General features: G+C 39.4%; 1 protein-coding gene across 4 annotated transcripts in view; it reads left to right on the top strand.

Moving 5' to 3' along the window:
* The window catches only part of IGSF10 (immunoglobulin superfamily member 10), a 109,065-nt gene that overhangs the window by 64,958 nt on the left and 22,182 nt on the right, over window positions 1–21,925 (top strand). Inside the window, exons 1-5 of one of the 4 annotated variants that reach the window (XM_009446686.4) lie at window positions 12,967–13,433; window positions 14,058–14,144; window positions 15,697–15,891; window positions 17,246–17,375; window positions 20,635–21,025. In XM_009446686.4, coding sequence (XP_009444961.4) covers window positions 15,698–15,891; window positions 17,246–17,375; window positions 20,635–21,025 — 715 coding nt within the window. In that variant the 5' untranslated portion in view covers window positions 12,967–13,433; window positions 14,058–14,144; window position 15,697. Of the gene's footprint in view, window positions 1–12,966; window positions 13,434–13,604; window positions 14,145–15,696; window positions 15,892–17,245; window positions 17,376–20,634; window positions 21,026–21,925 lie in introns of those variants that run through there. The other 3 variants (XM_063806307.1, XM_016942159.3, XM_054681167.2) reach the window with 3 other exon arrangements.

Below are 21,925 nucleotides of genomic sequence, written 5' to 3'. Positions count from 1 at the left end.
TGTGCAAACCAACTGTCAGTTGCTCCTGTAAACACATCATGGGTTCCTTTCTCTTGAGAGATTTCTTTAAGGTATTTGGTAGTAGTGTCTAAGGAAACAGCAGTATCACCCACCTTTTAAATTAAGCTTTCTGTAGTAACGAAATCAGGGGTGAGATAAGTACAACATTCAGTTCTGTTTAACACCAAACGTATGCCTTCAGCTTGAGCAAAATATCTAAAGCTGCATGATGTTCCATTAAGTGCTTGTTTTAAATGTGTATGTTGTCATCTACTTTTCAGAGAGTAGCTTTTACCCATCTGAAACTCTAGGAGGTCTAATTGGCTACAAAATCTAAGATTTTCCCCAATTCACAAATTAGCTTTAAATTCCATACAACTGATACCCCACTACCACCAAGAGTGAGCCCCCAGGAGCCCCACTGGAATATTTCATCAGTGGAAACTAGCTTATCCTTATCTTTTTCAAAGCTAGTGCTAATTTCAGTTATTGATCATTTTGGCCTCCAATTATAAGGGCTATCATGAGAATTTTCAGGGGAAGCTATTCAAAAAACAGGAGCAAGCCAGGCAAAATAACAAGATCTGAACCAACGAGGACGTAGAACAGAATATGCAGATTCTCCACAGACCCAATATAGATCCTCAGGGCTTGGAAAAAAGGGCCCCCTAGTTACATTTGAGCAGAGGTCAGTCAAGTTTGTTCATCCATAAATCTGCACAGCTCCTGAACAACATCCAGTGGGAAATTTACTTTTTTTGTGGCTCCTTTATAGTATATAGTAAGGGTGTATAACCACATTTAGTAAAAGGAGACCCTACTGGGTTTAATCCAGTTACATTATACAAGCAATTACTTGTACCAACATAGGTAATTCCCAAATCTTGAGTGCATGATACCTTGGAAGCACAATATACCTTTTGCTTGCATCACTTGGATTTTTTTTTATAATTGGCAATGATCAAGTTATTGATTGAAAAAGTTAGTGAGTGTAGGAAAGCAAATAGCAGTGATGTTTAGAATATCAATAATAGTTTTCCATTCCTCCCTTGGAGTTTCAGGGTGATTCTCACTGGGAACACAGAGAGGCATTGGCATCAGTGGAATCATTTCCTGATTTTTTGGCATTAGCCCACAAATCCAACAATTACTCTGGTTTTGTGTTCAGCACAAGCTTGAGCTAAAGCCATCAACTGATTATGGTCCCATGAATTTTCCTGTAGAGAAAACGAAAGGATTAGGACAACAAAAGATGAGGAAAACAGAAAAACACATAAGGCTTTCATGATGGTAGAGAAGTCTTGATCCATGATCTTAGGAAAGCTGTCTACAACTAGGATGGCATCTCTTCCTGGAGAGAGATTTCCCCGGTCAACTTTATCTTAAAGTCTCCAATAGGTGTACAGTTCCACAAGTCAGAAGGGGTCCTTTTGAGTTGTGAGACGTGGACCCAAGGTTCAAGGCCCTGAAGCTTCACTGCAGTGTGGGTGGTGAGAATTTGGTAAGGTCCCTTCCAACAAGGTTCAAAAGTAGTCTTCCTCTGATATTGTTTCCAGAAGACCCAGTCTCCAGGTTCTAAACCATGGGGGGAGGGTCTGATTGTCCTCAGTCAGTGGATCTCAGAAAGTTTCCTTTACCTGGCAAAAGTATACTTTGGCATAATGCATTAAAGCCTTGCAGTACTTAGTTATATCAGAGTTTAAGAGAGCAGGAGAAGCATGAGGGCTTCTAGTGACTATTTCATAAGGGGTCAACTTATATTTTCCAATAAAAGTGGATCTGATTGCCATTAAAGCCAAAGGTAGTACTTTGGCCAAGGCAACCCAATTGATTCAGTTAACTTTGCCAACTGCAGTTTTAATATGACGTTTGTTCTTTCAACCTTTTCAGAAGAGTGAGGGTGGTAGGGACAATGGTAATGCCACTGGGTTGGTAGCACCTTATTTAACTGCTTTATAACTTGCCCAGTAAAATGAGTTCCTCTTTCACTGGAAGATTTTTCCAGGGATCCCCCAATAAAGGAAAAAGATTTTCTAATTTCTTATTATCACAGCATCAGCTTTACTACATTGGAAGGCCTCTATCCAACCAGAAAACATGCAAACTATTGCAAGAATATACTGATATCCCATTGAGGGTGACAGTTGAATGAAGTCTATCTGTAAATGCTAAAATACTCCATCAGGTAGTAGACATATATTACCTGAAACTTTGATTGTTTTTCCAGGATTATTGCTTTGACAAGTCAAACATTGGTTATAAACCATTTTAGCAGTTTTGGAAGTCACCCCACCAGTATTTTTTTCATAATTGGATCATTTTGTCTGTTCCATGATGAGTTGTGGAGTGCAGAGCTTTCAACAATGGAAGCTTCAAAGACTCAGGAAGCACCAGGCAGCTATCTGGGCTATGAGTCTGCACTTTACATTAAATTTACATCCTTTTAGATACCAATTTTGTTTTTCCAAATGAGATGCATTGCATCGTTTATTAAATAAGTCATCGTAAGGAAGCTGGCTTGGATTAATCTTATGTAGTTCATTCAGATTGCATATCTTAACAGTTTCAGCACTACCTGATTCAGCATAAACATCTGCTAAAGCATTATCCTGACTTTCAAGTTCAGTTCTACAAGTATGAGCTTCAATCTTAACAACAGCAACCTGCAATAGTAAAAGGATGGCAGAAAAGAGTTCATCTACTTTGAGTCAATTTTTGATGGGGGTTCCACTAGATGTGAAAAACCCTCATAGTTTCTATATCATTCCAAAATCATGTAGTATTCCAAAAGCATATCTGCTATCTGTATAAATATTTACTGACTTGTCCTTAGCTATATGACAAACTCAGGTGAGGGCAAAAAGCTCTGCAGGTTGGGCCAACTTAAACTGAGGACTTTTTTATTATTAACTCATTTTGGGTAGTAACACTGTATCTTGCCTGAAATTTTCCTTCTGAGTTTCTGACATAGGATCCATCAAAAAAAAGTATTAATTCAGGATTATCCAGTGGAGTATCTTAGAAATCAACATGAAGGGCCACTATTTCTGACACTACAAGTATTATTCTGTTCTCACTGCTAATAAAGACATACCTGAGACTGGGCCATTTATGAAGGAAAGAGGTTTTTAATTGACTCACAGTTCCACATGGCTGGGGAAGCAGAAGGTGAATGAGTAGCAAAGTAACGTCTTACATGGTGGCAGACAAGAGAGCATGTGCAGGAGAATTCCCCTTTATAAAACCATCAGATCTCATGAGGCTTATTCACTATCATGAGAACAGCATGGAAAAGACCCACCCCCATGATTCAATAATCCCCACAGGGATTATTACAATTCAAGGTGCGATTTCAGTGGGGACACAGAGCTAAACCATATCATTACACTTACACAATTGTGGTCTTCACCATCATTGGGCAGAGATAACAGTATCAGGGTTAAGTAGATTACAGTGTTTTAGATGAAGATTAGAAGGAGATAGGAGAAGTAATTCATAAGATGTTAGTCTGCTTACTGAAAAATGCTGGGTTTGGTTGGAATTTAATAGACTTTACACAGCATGTGGGACTTGCAAATTAAGTTCATTTCCTAAAACAAGATCTGATGAAGTTTCTACCAGTTTGGCCACTGCTGCTGCTGCTATTAATCAATTAGGATATGCCTTAGTGACTGGGTATAATTGCAGGCTATAGTATGCAATGGGCCTATGTTCACCACCATGTTCTTGAGCAAGGACTCCTAATGCCTGATTGTTACACTCATGAACAAACAAGGTGAAAGGTTTAGTGTAATTTGGAAGTCCTAAAGATGAGGGCTGTTGTAAGGTCAACTTTATTTGGCCAACAGCCTGCTCATGACTGTCTTCCCAAGGTAAAGGCTCTGGTATAGCATTTTTAGTGAGCTCATACAATGGTGAAGCTATTAAGGAAAAAAAATGGAACTCAGAATCTGCAACATCCTGCAAGTCCAAGAAAACTTCTTAATTGTCTTTTGGTTGCAGGTCAAGGAAAACTTTGAATAGCTGTTATCCTCTTAGTTGAGAGGGAAATTCCTTCAGCAGCCAAGTCACATCCCAAATGGTGGACTTTTTGCCTTGAAAACTTAAGTTTTTCCACTGAAGCCTTGTGACCTTTGTATGAAAGTTGCTGTAAAAGGTAAACTGAGTCCATTACAGAGCACTCCTTAGTGGGACAGCATATATTCATCTATGTACTGAATGAGAGTAGAATTTTGAGGAAACTGTAGTGTCATTAAGTCTTGATGCAATGCCTGGGAAAAATAGAAAGGGCTTTGGTAAATCCTTGTGGCATTACAGTCCAAGTGTACTGCTGATTTTACCAAGTAAAGGCAAACTAGTATTGACTCTCTTTATAAACTGGAATGCTAAAGAAGGCTGAGCAGAGATCTATTATTGTGAACACTTGGAATCAGTGGGTACATTAGATAATAAAGTATTAGAATTTGGGACTATGGGAAATCTTGGCATTACAATTTTATTATTGCCTGTAAATCTTGAACAAATCTTCAACCTCATCCTTTTGGCTTTTTAACTGCTAGGATTGGAGTGTTACAAGGGCTCCTGCATGGGAGTATGAGTCCTTGTTTAATTAAATCTTCTACAATTGGTTAGAGCTCTTGAATTGCTTCAGATTTTAGTGGATATTGGGGTAATTTAGGCAAAGGTTTAGGATGATCTATTTGGACTTTCATAGGTTGCACACTTTTAATTCTTCCTATATCAGTTGGGGAAGAGGCCCATAAACATTCAAGTATTTTTGAGAGATCAGGGGTATTACAGGCCTGAGTTTCTATCTTATCAATTTATTTCTGTAGACAGCATAACAGTTCTGCTTCAGGAGAATCAGGAAACTCTGAAGAAGGTTTACGTGCACTTTTAACTTGAAAGTAAATCTCACCCTAACAAGTTTACTGGAACAGCATCACATAATACAAAAGTATATTTTTCTGAAAAGGGCCCCAATGTTAATTGGATGGGTTCAGATACAGGAATGTCTTGAACTTGATTTGAAACCCCCACCACAGAATGTAAATTATTTCAGCCATTGTGGAAGACAGTGTGGCAATTCCTCAAAAACCTAGAAACAGAAATACCATTTGACCCAGTAAACCCATTACTGGGTATATACCCAAAGGAATGTAAATCATTCTGTTATAAAGATACATGCATGCATATGTTCATTGCAGCACTATTCACGATAGCAAAGACATGGAATCAACCCAAATGCCCAACAATGATAGAATGAATAAAGAAAATGTGGTAAGTATACACCATGAAATACTATGCAGCTATAAAAAAGAAATGAAATCATATCCTTTGCAGGGACATGGGTGGAGCTGGAAGCCATTATCCTCAGCAAACTAATGCAGGAAGAGAAAACCAAACACCATATGTTCTCATTTATAAGTGGGATCTGAACAATGAGAACACATGGACACAGGGAGAGGAACAACATACACTGGGGCCTAGGCGGCAGGGCAGGGGGAGGGAGAGCACCAGGATAAATAGCTAATGGGTGCAGGACTTAATACCTAGGTGATGGGTTGATAGGTGCAGCAAACCACCATGACACACATTTACCTACGTAACCTGCACGTCCTGTACATGTATCCTGGAACGTAAAATAAATTTTAAAAATACAAACAACCCTCACAAAAATGACCTTTTTTACTTCTAGGGATTTACTGGCTTATTAAAGTGGGGTTTATGGTAGATAGAATAGCTCCAGTATCCATCGGGACTGTACACGACTCCCCATTTATTTTAACCTGTTTCTCCATGTTCATTTAAAGGTATTACTGGAGCAATTTAGTAGAGAATCCCTGGGAGCCCCGTCAATGCCATTATCAGGAGGGCTAAGGTCTCTTGGGCTCCCTCTAGTGGAGAAACAGTTCAGCCTAAAGGGAGGCTTATTGGCAGACCTCTTACATAAAAGCGGTCAATCCCTTTTCCAATGCCCTGGTTGTTTGCAATAAAGGCAGACATCTTGGGGTAAAGAATTTCTTGTTCTAGGATCTCTCGGTTGTGATTTAAAATGAGAATGAGAAAGGTCCCTTTGGTCGCAGCCCCTGTAGCCATTGTAACTGAAGGGTCAGCTTGTTAGCTTTTTGAGCTTTTTCTTGCTCTAGAGTCCTCTCAAAATGTTCAGCTAAAGCCACCAATTCAGTCATATCTGTAACTTCCCATCCAAGCTTATGTTTTTAAATTAAACTTCTAAGTTCAGGACGGAGTCCATTTATAATAGAGCAGTTAATGCTATTTCAGTCCCTGCAGGAAATACTCCTTGCCGTACTTTAAGCCCAGAATGTTTCACAAACAATGTCTCTAAGCGAGTTCTGTAATCTCAAACTGGTTCATCCTTTTTTTTTGTTTACAAGATTGTATGACAGACTAATCAACTTTTTGCAGAAAAATATTAGAAATTGAATGTAAAATGTTTTCAGCCATTTTTCTTTCTTTTTTTCTTTTTTCTTTTTTTTTTTTTGAGATGGAGTCTCGCTGTCGCCCAGGCTGGAATGCAGTGGCACGATCTCGGCTCACTGCAGGCTCTGACCCCGGGGTTCACGCCATTCTCCTGCCTCAGCCTCCCGAGTAGCTGGGACTACAGGTGCCCGCCACCTCGCCCGGCTAATTTTTTGTATTTTTAGTAGAGACGGGGTTTCACTGCGTTAGCCAGGACGGTCTCGATCTCCTGACCTCGTGATCCACCCACCTCGGCCTCCCAAAGTGCTGGGATTACAAGCGTGAGCCACCGCGCCCGGCTCAGCCATTTTTCTAGCTACTTTTGGTCCTTCTCATGAGGAGCTTTTGGAGGGGTCTTTAATACCCTCCTCAGGTTTGTCCCATTCTGCTACTGCCATCCATTCTTGAGCTTCACCAGGCCCTAATATCATGTGAATAAATTGGTAAAGGTCAGGAAGCCCTGGCTTGTAAGCTCCTATTGGGATTCTAAATTCCTCAGTAAATTTTTGAGATTTTCCCTTGAATAAGGGAAGTCCTTCACAAAACTTTAAGCTCAGTTTTAGACCATGGAGTGAAAGTAGTTATAGCAGACAGGCCTGGCTGATCAGGTCTTACTTTGTAAGGCATCTAACTTCCTCTTTTTCATCATCTTCAGGGTGAAAGGGTAATTTAGCAAAAAGGTTAGTGGACTCAGTATATAGGCAGAAATGGATAAAGAGAAGAAACAGTCGAAGTTAGTTCAGTCAGAGCACAGTCCTCTTTTGTCATGTCCTTGGTCTGGTTCTTAAGCTTTCCATTTGCTTTTTGCAAAGAATCTTTCAAGGAGTTAATTTTTGATTCATTTAGTCTTTTGGAGACCTCTGCATACCAATGAAAGACTATGTCCCACTGTTCTTGTGGGACATAGTCTTTTTCCAATATGCCTCACAAATAAACAATTTTTTCCAAATTATAACTTCCTCATTTCGACCATCTTAAGTTCTCTTTAGTGGGGTTAACCCATTTTTCTAAAAATGCACACGTTCAGCCAGGCATAATGGCTCACTACTGTAATCCTAGCCCTTTAGGAGGCCGAGGCGGGTGGATCACCTGAGGTCAGCAGTTCAAGACTAGCCTGACCAACATGGTGAAACCCTGTCTCTACTAAAAATACAAAAATTAGCTGGGCATGGTGGCAGGTGCCTGTAGTCCCAGCTACTCGGGAGGCGAAGGCAGGAGAATCATTTGAACCCAGGAGGTGGAGGCTGCAATGAGCTGAGATTGTGCCATTGCACTCCAGCCTGGGAGACAGAGTGAGACTCTATCTCAAACAAAAACAAAACAAAACAAAACAAAACAAAAACACGTGCTGGGCCCATAATTTTTATACATAAAATTAGCTGGAGTTTCAGAAGGTGGAGTCCCAGACTCCTTGGACTGAGATAATTCCATTATTAAAAATAAAGTACCTACCCAAGGTCCAAGGCCTCTAATTGAATTCAATCCAGTTAATTATCAAATCCAATTTGATCTTAGACTCGGTGCAGTCTAAGTATCGCTCAAGTAAACTCAGAGACCCCAAAACACAAGTTACTGGAGTTCAGAATCTGAGAGAAAACTCACCCATGACCTCCATTTACAATCAAGAGAACAGTGAGCACAATGGGCTCAGCGGGTACCTCGCCTGGTCACCTGGTATTTCTAGGGGTCGCCAGAGTTTTACTTTGAATCCCACCTCTGATGCCAGATCTGTTAAAACTTCAGACAAAATAAATTTGACAAAGTTTAATTGAACAAGGAAAAAAACGATTCATGAATTGGACATCCTCCAGAAATACCGCAGATTCAGAGAGACTACAGGGATGCCTCGTGGTCAGAACAAATTTATAGACAAAAAAAAGGAAAATGATATACAGAAATCAGAAGTGAGGTACAGAAACAGCTGGATTGGTTACAGGTTGGCATTTGCCTTATTTGAACACAGTTTGACACTCAGCAGTGCATGAGTGGTTGAAGTATGACTGCTAGGATTGGCCAAGACTCAGCAATTGTTACAGGTGCATATTCCTAAGTTAGGTTTTCAATCTTGTCTACCAATTAAATTAGATTACAGTTCATCCACAAGGACTCAAATATAGAAGTACAACGTCCCTCTCAGGCCATATTTAGTTTGCTGTAACAGCACCATTGGTATCCTCTGGATAGTATGACAGATGTCATAAGAAATTAAATCCTCCAAAAGACAGATGATACTGAGCTTCCTGGAGAAATCAGAAAAATGTGCCTCATTTGCCATTTCCCATTTGAGAAAATACAAGCTGCCGTATTCACTAATATGTTATATAGTAAAGTAATAATAATGTCTTTTCATTAAAAAGAAGAAGAAACTAGAAGAGTTCTCAAATCTCTTAGGTGCATCTCCTACCCAGGCTTAAGAAATCATGGTGAGTTCTGCAAACCTCAACCAATGGCTTTTGATACAATACTTATCATAAAAGCAACACAGAGCATTTACAGCGACCAGAGTACAAAACTAAAGTCAGCAGAGCTGCTCTTCAGGCATCTATTTCTAAACTCTTGACAACAACAATGGTCATTCTTGTGCTCCTTCTGCCTTAGTCTTCTCTCAGGTTTGCATCTATATGAGGTTTCTAACTTTTATCTACTTCAGCCCTGGCTTTCCTAGGATCCTTGGATGTCACCAACAAAAATGTGAGATTCATCCATCCTCTCTTTTATTCCGTAAGTAAAATCTTAACTCTTGTTCCTCCAGATCTAAAATCTTTATTTATTCTCACTACCACCACTTTAATTCATTGTCTTAAGGCTGGACTATTATAATTGCCTCCTAGGTAGTTTTTCCTATAATCCAGAGTCCATGGACTTATAAGAGGACCATGCATTTGCTTCAAATTTTTCTCCAAATCTTCCAAAACTGTACCCATACATGGTGTTCTGAAAGCTCTGAAAGGTTAGAGATCTGGAATACAATATATAAAGTCCTCAAGTCATGTAGTTTGACTTTAGTTGGTTGAGTTGCAACTGTATTGGAAGAAAGATGATACTGATTTTCTTTCTACCTCCTTTTCCTGCATTATGTCTCTTCATGGCACTTATCACTTACCGTGCTAGCCTGTAACTTCAAAAAAGGAAGGGCTAAGATGTCAGTCTACTTCACTGCTATTGGAATCACTAAGTGGAGGTCTTGACTGTTTGGTTAATTGAATAATATGAAAATTGTGGAGCTGGGAGGTGGTAATGATTGATTGTGCCTGATTAAAAGATATGTAACAATTTTGGCATTTGGTTATCTGTTGACACATATATAAGTCAGTTTTAAAATTCATAGCTTGTTATGATTGTCAGGTGATCTATGACTTGTAACTGCTTGGGCTTGGCTGGTTGGTGTTAAATACTCTGATTAGGAGGGTGATGTAAAGGATGGTATGGATGATAAATTAAGGATGAGGATTAAGAAGTAGTAATTACTAGAAAAGACAGCAAATAATGTCAAAGACCTAGAGATGAGGGGAAATGTAATTCTCAGGGGTGATATAAAAGGTGAAGAAGATGTATATTTATTGTCATGTTTACTAGAAAAAATACAAAGCCTGAGAATTTACCAACAATACTGTTAAAGAAAAGAGTAACAAAAAGAGGGGGATGATTTAAAGAAAATCATTAGGTAAAACTATAGTGAGAGGTAATTAAAATGTCAAACCATCCTTAAAGTGTAGGTAAATTACCATAGTCCAGGAAACACAGGTTTAGGAGTTCAGATTAACAATTAACTCAGAGTCGCTATGCTCAGCTCTGAGATCTTGGCAAATTATACACTCAATTAACTTCTGCAAAATAAAGTTACAATTACAAAATAAAGTCATTATCATTGAATTTCATATATTTCTTATTAAATGAGGCCATGTTCAAAGGTGAAAGTGATTTGTAAACCATATGAATCCATAGAAACATATTGCATTATTAAGCATGGTTAGAAAAAAGAGTGGTGAAACTTTTCTTTGATATGCTGTGGACTCTCCAAATTTTATAAATAGAAGCAGGAAGAAGATAGAAAATATAAGGCTTTTTTTGTATTTTTGTAGAGACGGGGTTTCACCATGTTGACCAGGCTGGTCTCAAATTCCTGACCTCAGATGATCCTCCCGCCTTGGCCTCCCAAAATGCTGGGATTACAGGTGTGAGCCACTGCGCCCAGCCATGGTGGCATGTGCCTGTAATCCCAGCTACTCAGGAGGCTGAGGCAGGAGAATTGCTTGAACCCAGAAAGTGGAGGTTGTGGTGAGCCGAGATTGCGCCATTGCACTCCAGCCTGGGCAACAAGAGCAAAACTCCGTCTCAAAAACAAAAACAAAAACAAAAAACAAAAAACAAAACAGAAAATGTAAGGCTTAAAAGCATTGGTTTTACAATTTTAAAATTAATTCAGTATTGTATTTTGGCTCTGAATCATTTAGCATTCTTTATCCTCAGCAATCTCATCTGAAAAACTGGTATAATTTTAGCACTTACTCATCAGAATATTTCTGAGAATTAAGCAATACATATAAAGGCTTTGACACATATATACTCTAACTATAAAAGTAATTACAAATATTAGAATTGTTATTAAGTGGAGCAAATGGAACTAGAATTGGTGCCAATATGACTCAGGTTTCTAATAATTCTGGAAGACGACATGAAAAGTAGAAAATACGTCAGAGAAGAGCTCTGACATAAAGCAATTGTAGAGATTTATCTCATAAAAATTCTTAAGAGAAGCAAACATTCCTATCAGGAGTTCACTTTGAAATTGATAGCAAGAAAATGACCCCAGGTAACAAGCCTAGGAAAATAAGTTTAACATGTTGCTGTCATCTTTCTGTGGTTCATCCTAGTTGAGGTCTGGAAGTCCAGACCTGGGTTAGAAATTGACTAAAGAATACGAAGCCATGAGGTTGGTCACCAAGGAGCTTTGGGAGAAAGATAAACTGTGGCTGCCAAAACCCGACAAATATGCCACATTTCCAAAGCAAGCATCCAAATTTGGACATCACGTGAATTTTTAATTTAAAAGAATCTTGTCAGCTCTGCAGAGCTAAAGACCATGTTCATATACATGCTTCTAGGGTTACTTCTAACTCTGAGTCTCTGATTCTATAATTCTACTTTGGTAACTGACTTATTACTAACCATAAATCACATGAATGCTCGGCATGGGATATGGCACATTATCCATGTTTAGCTAAGGGAGGCAGACACAACTTTATGGTTAAACGTTCAGACCATAGGGCAAGACTGCCTGAGTTTGAATTAATGGCTTTTCTACTCACAAGCCACATGGCCTGGAGTTCTGTCACTTTCCTTCATGTACCTTACTTGTAAAATGGGAATAACATAAATACTTTCCTTTTCGGCTTTTTGGTGCTATGGTGAGGCTGAAATGAGTTGGTATTTGTAAAACATTTTTCAGAAGTTATTTCACTAAACCAGCAATTCTCACATTGTAGCTGCATCAGAATCATATGGAAGGCTTGTTAACACATGGACTCCTAAGCCTCCTTCGTACAGTTTCTGAATCAGTGGGTCTGGGATGGATCCCGCAAATTTTTTATCTTAACGAAGTCCAAAGTAATGCTGATGCTGGACCCGTGACCCTATCTTGAGATCCACTGCCCTAAAATATTCATTGCAAATTGTCATCAAAAGCTTAAGTGCTATGTAACTACGTGGAAGGAAACAAGGTCATTTTAGTTATGTTAACTCAGTGTTTATGAGTATTGGGAGCCCCACCAAGCATTGCAGGAGATATTACATGTGGACAAGTTGGTAGAGGTGATTCTGGAGGCATCTCTGCCTCCAGATGGTAGGGGTGGAGATGAGAAAGGAGAATGTAATCCAAGCAGAAATAGTAGTATTTAAATCCGGTTCTGTGATAATGATTTAAAAGAATTCCTCTGAGACATCTATATACGATGTAATATTGTTTGGCAGTTAAAAAACAAAAGGGAAATATTGCCATTTGTCACACATGGATGAACCTGGAGGACATTATGCCAAGTGAAATAAGCCAGAAACCAAAAGAAAAATAGTGTATGATCTCACTTATATATGTGAAATCTTTTTCTAAAAGGTCAATTATACAGAGATAGAGAATTAAATAGTGGTTATAGGGGTTGGAGAAAGGAAATGGAAAAATGTAGATCAGAGAATACAAGGTAGCATACATGTATATAGATCTAATGTGCAAGAGGACTATAGTTAATAAAATTGTATGGTATTTGGGATTCTTGCTAAAAGAGTAGATTTTAGCTGCTTGTGTCACAAAAACAAAAATGGGGTAACTATGTGAGATGATGGATATGTTGTTTCACTATAGTAACCATTTTACTATCTGTATATAGCCCATAACATGTTGTATACCTTAAATATACGCAATATAATTTACTTATTTTTAAAAGAGGGGTTTAAATAAAACATTGACACTGCAGGTATCACAGGTCATTAACGCTAACTTAGCCTTCAAATAGAACTTCGGGAGCCACAGGACCAAGGACAGCCTGCGGCGATGTACGTAAACCCTTAAACCAAAAGGCACACCTGTCAACAGGTGGAAGAGGTCAAGGAGGAAATGAACGGGCGGCCACTGAAACTGCTCTGCCACCCAGCCAGGACCTGCCAACTTGCTAGGAGAAAGCCCTGGGAATTTAAAGAGTGAAGCCACGGCGAATTCGCTTCCCACACGCTCGTAAACATAAAGAGGGGCCCGGTGGTCGTTTCTCATCCTTGTGCTGCTGAGCCCCGGCCGCGTCCCCAGACACAGAAGTCGGGCTCATCCCCCGCCCTCGCCCCGCCTTCCTTCCTTCCCTCCCAGGGCTCCGGACCAGCTCCGCACGACCCCAGCCGCTGAGCCCGGGACCGAGCCCGGGACCTAGCCTGGGCAGCTCGAGCCCATTGGTCACCAGGGCAAACAGGTGAGCGCCTCGGCCAATCCTTCCCTGGAAAGGGCTGGAACCCCACGCTGGCTGGGGCTTGGCGTGGGAATGGAGCGAGTACCGTGGCTGCAGAAGCGGGCGCTGGGGCGGGGAGGGCTGAGGGTGGGGGAGGGAAGACGCACCCGGAGAAGGTGGGGGCATGAAAGCACACGACAATTCTTCGGTGACTGGTGCCAGGCAAAAAAAACAAAAACAAAAACAAAAAAAACACACACACACACACTGAGGAAAGACAATCAATAGACGGAGACATCTGTGACAGATTTGTCCAAAAAAGACAATTTGAGGAGAAGCTCTTGGGACTTTGGAGCAAAATGGAGTGATTAGTAGTAGTTAATATTCAAGTGACAACTTTAAGGAGTATTAAGTACACTACTGAGGGAGGAGAAAGGAAATTTAAAAACCTCCACTTAGCCTTTTGTTTCTGCAACAGCAAGCATCATAATAAACGAACGCTTCTGGGTTAATGTGGTTATGAGTTATAGAACTTTGAAGCTGTGGAAGCGGCTCCAGGTCTCCCTGAAGAGCATTACTCCTGAGCTGTAAGCCAAAAAGAATAAGGCTTTTTGCTCACTTTGGAGCAGAGAACTTTTCCTCCCTCAGGTTTGGACACAATTTTCCATTTCCTGGGAAGATTTTCTGTCTCTGCCTATGTCACAAGAGGATTCAGGACCTGGAAGAAGAGCTCAGGTATTGCCAATTCCTATTTCATTATGTACATTTTCAGCCTTACGTTTGTGAGAATCCCTTATTTATGTGTTGTCTTATGCTATTGATCCTCTTTTAAATAATTTGAACGTGGGCATACCCAGAACTTTTATTTAAGCTGAACGAGAGAATTACCTTCATCCTGCTGTTCCTTCCTTTGTTTATCTAATGATAAGGTGGAAATGCTGTCTCCAATCATACAAAGCTTATTTAAAATTTTTGTAACCAGGTGGTTACGATGGCAAAAGTGGTCATATGATTAATCCTATCTTAAATTTTAATTTGGACTAAATTATAATAATACATCCATCATCTTTTTATCTGTATGAAAATCCAAGCAGTTCAGCCCCAGTGTTATTTCTCAGTGTAGTTTGTAGCTAAAGGGTGGTTGCTGGTGGAATCCAACATCATGCTGTTCCACAGAACGGTGGGATTTATTACAAATTATGAAGGTCATTTTGCTTGGAAAAGCACAATAAAGAGTTTATTTCAATCCTGCATTTCAGGAGAGAATTAGGTTTGAATTCCTGGGCTTGCCCCACATATGGGTAACAGATACCATTTTTTTTTTTTCTGACAAGCTGAGCATATTTCTTCCCTGGTTATGCTCCCCACCTCCTGTGGCAGCCATGAGCTGGAGGAGGGACCAAGGAAAAAGGCAGAGAGATGTCCCAAGCTGAGCAAAAGCAGACAGCATCATGCCTGCACAGGGTCAGCATGGCTCAAGCCCTCTCAGCTGGTCAGTCGCTGTTGTTTATGGTCATTACTTGGCAGTGAAGTGTTCAATGTGTCTTTTTTTTTGGCAGGGACTTGAAAACCGGTTAGAAAGAGATTTATTCTCCCTTCCAGTGGATTATTACAACCTTTAAAAAATGTTTCTGAAGAAGGTTTAATAAAATGAAAAAACATATTATATATGAAATGATAAAATGTGTTACAAAATTGAGTTTGATCACATGTACACATATACACGTAAATGTATGTACACCTATACATATACACACAATAGATGAAAAAGGCTGGAAAGGAATACAACAACATGTTTAAGGATTATATAAGTGGTGAGATTGAGTAATTTTTTCCTTTTTACTGCTTAATTACAGTTTCCAAATGTTTTATTATGCACAGATATTACTGTTATAATCAGTTTCTTGAAAGTTACTCTAAAAGAATTAACGTATATAAAGGAAACTAAATTCTATATATTTTAGTCGTCACAATCTTTCTTATGGTTTCCAGTTTCCCTTTTAATGAATGCCTGAGTAATAGGGATTGCTGGTTTTCATAAAGAAGTGAGAAGCTGTGAAGAAATTTTCACAACAGTAAATATCCCACTTGATCATAAAGCGCAGTGTGAGGCCAGCAGCACACACTATAGTTTTGTAAAGAGTGCATATGACCACAAAGGGTAGGAATGGAATTGACCACTTACGACCCTTAAAGAAGGTCTCCCAGATTCCCAGAGTGAGTGTGTGGTGGTCCTGGGACTTTGCTCCACCACTCTTTATAACTCTGAGGTATGATGTTTTTTCAGGATGAAGGTAAAAGGCAGAGGAATCACCTGCTTGCTGGTCTCCTTTGCTGTGATCTGCCTGGTCGCCACCCCTGGGGGCAAGGCCTGTCCTCGCCGCTGTGCCTGTTATATGCCTACGGAGGTACACTGCACATTTCGGTACCTGACTTCCATCCCAGACAGCATCCCACCCAATGTGGAACGCATCAATTTAGGGTGTGTGAGACCTCATGTTTCCTCTTCTCAAAGAGGGATCAGTCGCAGCAGTGACTTGTCCCTCAAACATCTATGACTTTGGGAGATGAATCTCAATTGTTTTAACAATATTTCTTTTCTGAAATGAGCTCATGAGAATTTTGTTTGTTGGGGGCAATAAGAAAGCTTTTCCTGGTAAACTTTTATTAGGAGAAAGTTCTTCTAGAATTTGAAGTCCCTCTTGGTAGGTTGGGAGACTCATGATGGTAAAAAGCTTCTTTCTGGCTACATTTTTGCTGAAAAATGATATAGTTTCTGTTAACTATTGGGGTTATGATCATTCATCATAAGAGATGACAGGGTAACTGGAAGTGTCTGCCTATATAATACACACACACATACATATATATATATATATATGTATCCTTTTTATAGGCCCTTTGGTTTCTTTCCATACAAACTTATTTAAAATGGATGCCTAATTAAATTTTTAAAAATATGACTGTATTTTAAACGTTCATGAAAAAAAAGTCTGTGTGTGTCTGAATACACATGTTGGACTTAGCATCGTTTATTTGACATTAGTGAGCATGTACTATGCACTGGGGATACAATGGTAAGATATACTATTCACTTCTAGGATGTGTATTGATCGTTAAAAAGACAAGACAAATGTACGGTCAGTACAATTAATAAAAACTAATAGAGCATACAAAGTGTTTTAGAGACAGTCACTAATATTAAGAGCTAACATTAAGGTTGTGCTCAGTAGGTGCTGGCATTGGGTTAAGCACTGCATCCATTTAATCCTCATAACCCCTTTGGAGTGAGTTCTATTATTTACATTTTATAGATGAGGAAACTGAGGCACAGAAAGCCTGCTGATTTTACCCAGGGTTGCACCACTACTCTGTTGAGCCTGAGCTCGTAATCATACCCAAACGAGACGCCCAAGCCTGGCCTCCAGAGCCCAGGCTTCTTAACCACTGCTGACGAATTCCACCTGGGGGAGTGGTGAGGAGATAGTGTCATGAAAGAATGGGCTAGATATTAAGTGTTCACAAATAGAAAAAGGTGAGGTCAAGGGCATTCCAACCTGAGGGAACAGCATATATATAAAAGTTTGAAAATGATAAGAAATGTGACAAGTTCCCAGAATATGAGGGGGGTGATTGTAACTGAAACGGCAAGAACTGGGTAGAGAGCTGACCTTCTGTGGCATCTGGTGAATTTCAGTTTTTGAAGCATTTGATTGTCTCAATAGAGTACAGTTATAAAGAGAGGTATTGAGTTTTCTTGTGTTTATTTTGGTTATGACATTTGAACTTTAGTTGACAGACTTAGCTTATGCCTAGAATGTCATTTTTTATTTCAGATACAACAGCTTGGTTAGATTGATGGAAACAGATTTTTCTGGCCTGACCAAACTGGAGTTACTCATGCTTCACAGCAATGGCATTCACACAATCCCTGACAAGACCTTCTCAGATTTGCAGGCCTTGCAGGTGAGACTGATGGAGAGAGGGGGCAGGTTAAAGAGGTAAGGTGGGACCTGTGAGATAGACCTTCAAAGGCTGCCTATCTCTACACAATACGAAAATCAACATTCTGTAAATTGGAAGCAGACGTCAATGGAGAATGTTAACTGATTTTTAACTGTGGAACTGTGTGTATAAATTAGAATAATAAGAACTCTGAGGCAAGTTTTCTACTACCTCAAGCTAATAGAAAAAAAAATCAATACCCAGAGATGATAAACCTTCAAAATTTAATCCTAAAAGGACACTTCTAGTCATGTTTATCTGGGAATTGAATGTGGTTCCTAAAAGTAATGACTATCTTAGACAGATAATAGTTTTATATAAATCAATGTACTATTTTCAGTTTCATTTTATTTACTTATTCATGTTCTACCTTGTTCAATTTTTTAAAGTTAAGAGGACTCCCAAGAATGCATAAAATCATGCAAGAATGATCACAAAAGTAAGTGAGAAAGTAAAAGGTAAAATAAGCCTAGAGATAAGAATAAAGGGAACATGAGGAAATGCATACATAGAGACCTTTAAGTCTGCTATAAGTAGGACTTGAAGCTTTCAAGACGCTAACAATACATGACATCTGTTAAAACTTAAACTGTTCAGGAAAAGCACAGCCATGTATGATTTTAAATCAGAAAGAAATGTCTTACAAAGCTCCTCATAAAATACAGTGCCATAAAATAAAGTCAATAATATCCTTGTAAAAGATGAAGTACCTGTGTTCATAGAGCCTTCTAACATATACCAGAGCTATGTAAGGGAGGTTATAACCATGGTGGAGAGCAATAGAGTATAATGTAGCTATGTGATTCTGTTGATTTGGTTAATCAGGCTCTATTTGGAATGTATGTCTTCGGAGGAATAGATGGATTGCATGTCCTTTATAGAATTCTCTACATATATTTATTCTCTCGACCAAATTTTCAATGGCTGTTGAGGAACATTGAGTTGGAGATTGAACTCCCAGGTTACATTTGGGGCAAAGCTCTTCTATGTTGCCAACTTATATTTTCTTTTCTTATTAGGGGTCTTGGCATTCTAGAAAAGCATTCTCGACAGAGATGATAGTTCAGGCCAAGTCAGGAAAATATGATGAGAAATGGTGTTTACTAGCATTTCTTTTTTCTTTATGGGAGAGAGTATGTTCAACTGGTAATTGGAGAGGGAATTGGAGAATACCTGAGCACTACTGAAATATTCAAAATTATTTTAATTGCAACTCAAAATTAGTCATATTACTCATAACCAAAAAGTATAAGACACGTCTTAATGTCCATCAACCAATGATAGATAAAGTGTTGTGCATGTATACAGTAGAATACTATTCAGCAAAGAAAGGAATGAAGGGCTGATACATGCTATGAGAGGGACAGGTCTTGAAAACATTTTGCTAAGTGAAAGAAGCCAGACACAATGCCATAAAGTGTATGATTCCATTTATATAAAATGTTTAGAATAGGCAAATCCATGGAAACAAAGTAAATCAGTGGTTGTGAAGGGCTAAGAGGATAGGAAAAATGACTGCTAATGGGTATTAGTTTTTATTTTAAGGTGCAAAATAAAGTTTATTAGAAACTTTAGGCCGGGCGCAGTGGCTCACACCTGTAACCCCAGAACTTTGGGAGGCCGGGGGGGGGGGGGGGGCAGATCACCTGAGGTTGGAAGTTCAAGACCAGCCTGACCAACATGGAGAAACCCCATCTCTACTAAATAATACAAAAAATTAGCCAGGCGTGGTGGCACATGCCTGTAATCCCAGTTACTCAGGAGGCTGAGGCAGGATAATCACTTGAACCCAGGAGATGGAGGTTGTAGTGAGCCGAGATCACTCCATTGCACTCCAGCCTGGGCAACAAGAGTGAAACTCCATCTCAAAAAAACACAAAACACAAAAAAGAAACTTTATTTAGAAGTTTCTAACAGTGGATATGGTTGCACAACTCTATGAATATACTAAAAACCAATAAATTGTACACTTTTAAATTATTTTTTTGAGACAGAATCTTGCTCTGTCACCCAGGCTGGAGTGCGGTGGTGCAATCTCAGCTCACTACAACCTCCACCTTCCAAGTTCAAATGATTCTCATGCCTCAGCCTCCTGAGTAGCTAGGGAGTGTGTGTGTGTGCCACCATGCCCGGCTAATTTTGTGTGTGTATATGTATTTTTAGTAGAGACGGGATTTCGTCATGTTGGCTAGGCTGGTCTCAAACTCCTGGCCTCAAGTGATCTGCCCGCCTCAGCCTCCCAAAGTGCTGGGAGCCACCATGCCCAGCCAGTTGTACACTTTAAAAGGTGGATTTTATGGCATGTGAACTATAACTCAATAAATTAAAATCAATAGTCTCTCTTATGAAAAATTTATGTTTAAGAAATCTTAAATTTACTTGAAATACTAAGACTTAAAAAAAAACCTTATAAAAATTTTCAACCATGGACAAAAGTAGAAAGAATATAATGAACTGTAATGGACCATTACCCAGCTGCAATAGTTATGGACTCATAGCAGATGTCTCACCTGCACCCCTACCCACTATTCTCCGCTCCATTCAACTATTTTGAAACAAATCCAAATTTTCATAATATTCATCTGTAAGTACTTCTATATATCTCAAAATTAAGAAATCTTTTTAAAATAACCACAATATCATTCATATATCTTAAATTTTAACAATCATTCCTGGCTGGGCATGATGGCTCGTGCCTGTAATCCCAGCACTTTGGGAGGCTGAGGTGGGCGGATCACCTGAGGTCAGGAGTTTGAGACCAACCTTGCCAACATGGTGAAACCCCGTCTCTACTAAAACTACAAAAATTAGCTGGGCATGGTGGTGGGCACCTGTAATCCCAGCTACTCAGGAGGCTGAGGCAGGAGAATCGCTTCAAACCAGGAGGCGGAGGTTGCAGTAAGCAGAGATCACAACACTGCACTCCAGCCTGGGCGACAGAGCAAGACTCTGTCTCAAAAAAAAAAAAAAAGAAAAGAAAAAGAAAAAAAGAAATATATATATCTCATTCCTTAATATAAATAGGCAAATGTTCATGAGTGTTCTAATTTTTCTGATATTGTCATATTTAATTTGCAATGAATTTGATTGAATTGGGATCCTAAGAAGGTATATAAATTGCACTGAATTAATTTCAACATAAGTTTTGTTATTGATAGGACTTTTCCCTCTTGTGAAAATTCCTTTGACAACATAAATATGTTATTTTTTTAATTCATAGGTCTTAAAAATGAGCTATAACAAAGTCCGAAAACTTCAGAAAGATACTTTTTATGGCCTCAGGAGCTTGACACGATTGCACATGGACCACAACAATATTGAGTTTATAAACCCAGAGGTTTTTTATGGGCTCAACTTTCTCCGCCTGGTGCACTTGGAAGGAAATCAGCTCACTAAGCTCCACCCAGATACATTTGTCTCTTTGAGCTACCTCCAGATATTTAAAATCTCTTTCATTAAGTTCCTATACTTGTCTGATAACTTCCTGACCTCCCTCCCTCAAGAGATGGTCTCCTATATGCCTGACCTAGACAGCCTTTACCTGCATGGAAACCCATGGACCTGTGATTGCCATTTAAAGTGGTTGTCTGACTGGATACAGGAGAAGCCAGGTATCTATATTGTTTATTTTTTTGTCCCAATTAAGTGGAGCAAATCTGCTTGGAGGTATTATATTAGGAAGTGGAGAGCCCAGGGTAATTTAGGAGAGAAAATAACATCTCAGAAATAATTCAAGAATAATGAATTATTTACACATCATCTATGGGTGTTTTGGCAACTGTGGCAGTCAAGTAGTGTCACAGAACTGTTTCACAAAGCCTAAAAATCCTTACTATCTGGCTCTTTATAAAAATGTTGCTGATCCCTGGCTTAGAGAATAAATCTCATGCTCCTTAGGCTACAAGCCAGGTCCTCGTAGTGTGGTGCTGGCCTATCCTCAGCCTCCTTTCCCTCCTCTCCAACCCTCAGCCCTGCCCATCCCAGGCACACAGGCAGTTTTTGCTCTTAACAACTCTGGACAACTTCCTGCCACACCACAAGCTGTTTTACCTCCTCATACCTGCTGCTGCCCCTGCCTGGAGCCCTTCCTTTCCTTTTCTGCTTGATGGTTCTCAGCCAGCCAGCAAACTGCTCAGCCGTTCTGAGAAGTCTGGCTGCTTCTCCACCCACCCCATCTCCATCAGAATAACCATTTCACCACTTGGGTTGTTTGCCTATACTTCCATTCTTGAATGGATAACATTTGGTTATATCTACTCCTATTAGAAGTCTTTTGCCTTTCCTGCATCTAGTTTATCTTTAACTGTGGTTTCAATATGTCCCAAACTTACATATATGTATAAAAACACATCATATATGCATTTATACATCTGTCATATGTACATATACATATGCACACACACATAATCACACACTGCATACTGACATCTCAGTCAACAACAGATGGCATATATAATGATCCTCCCATAAGATTTACAATGGAGGTGAAATAAAACTATTGCCTAGTGACA

Source organism: Pan troglodytes, chromosome 2 (assembly GCF_028858775.2).
Source record: "Pan troglodytes isolate AG18354 chromosome 2, NHGRI_mPanTro3-v2.0_pri, whole genome shotgun sequence".
Classification (NCBI taxonomy): domain Eukaryota; kingdom Metazoa; phylum Chordata; class Mammalia; order Primates; family Hominidae; genus Pan; species Pan troglodytes.
Note: the sequence above shows the minus strand (reverse complement) of the source record. Positions and strands in the feature narration are given on the sequence as shown.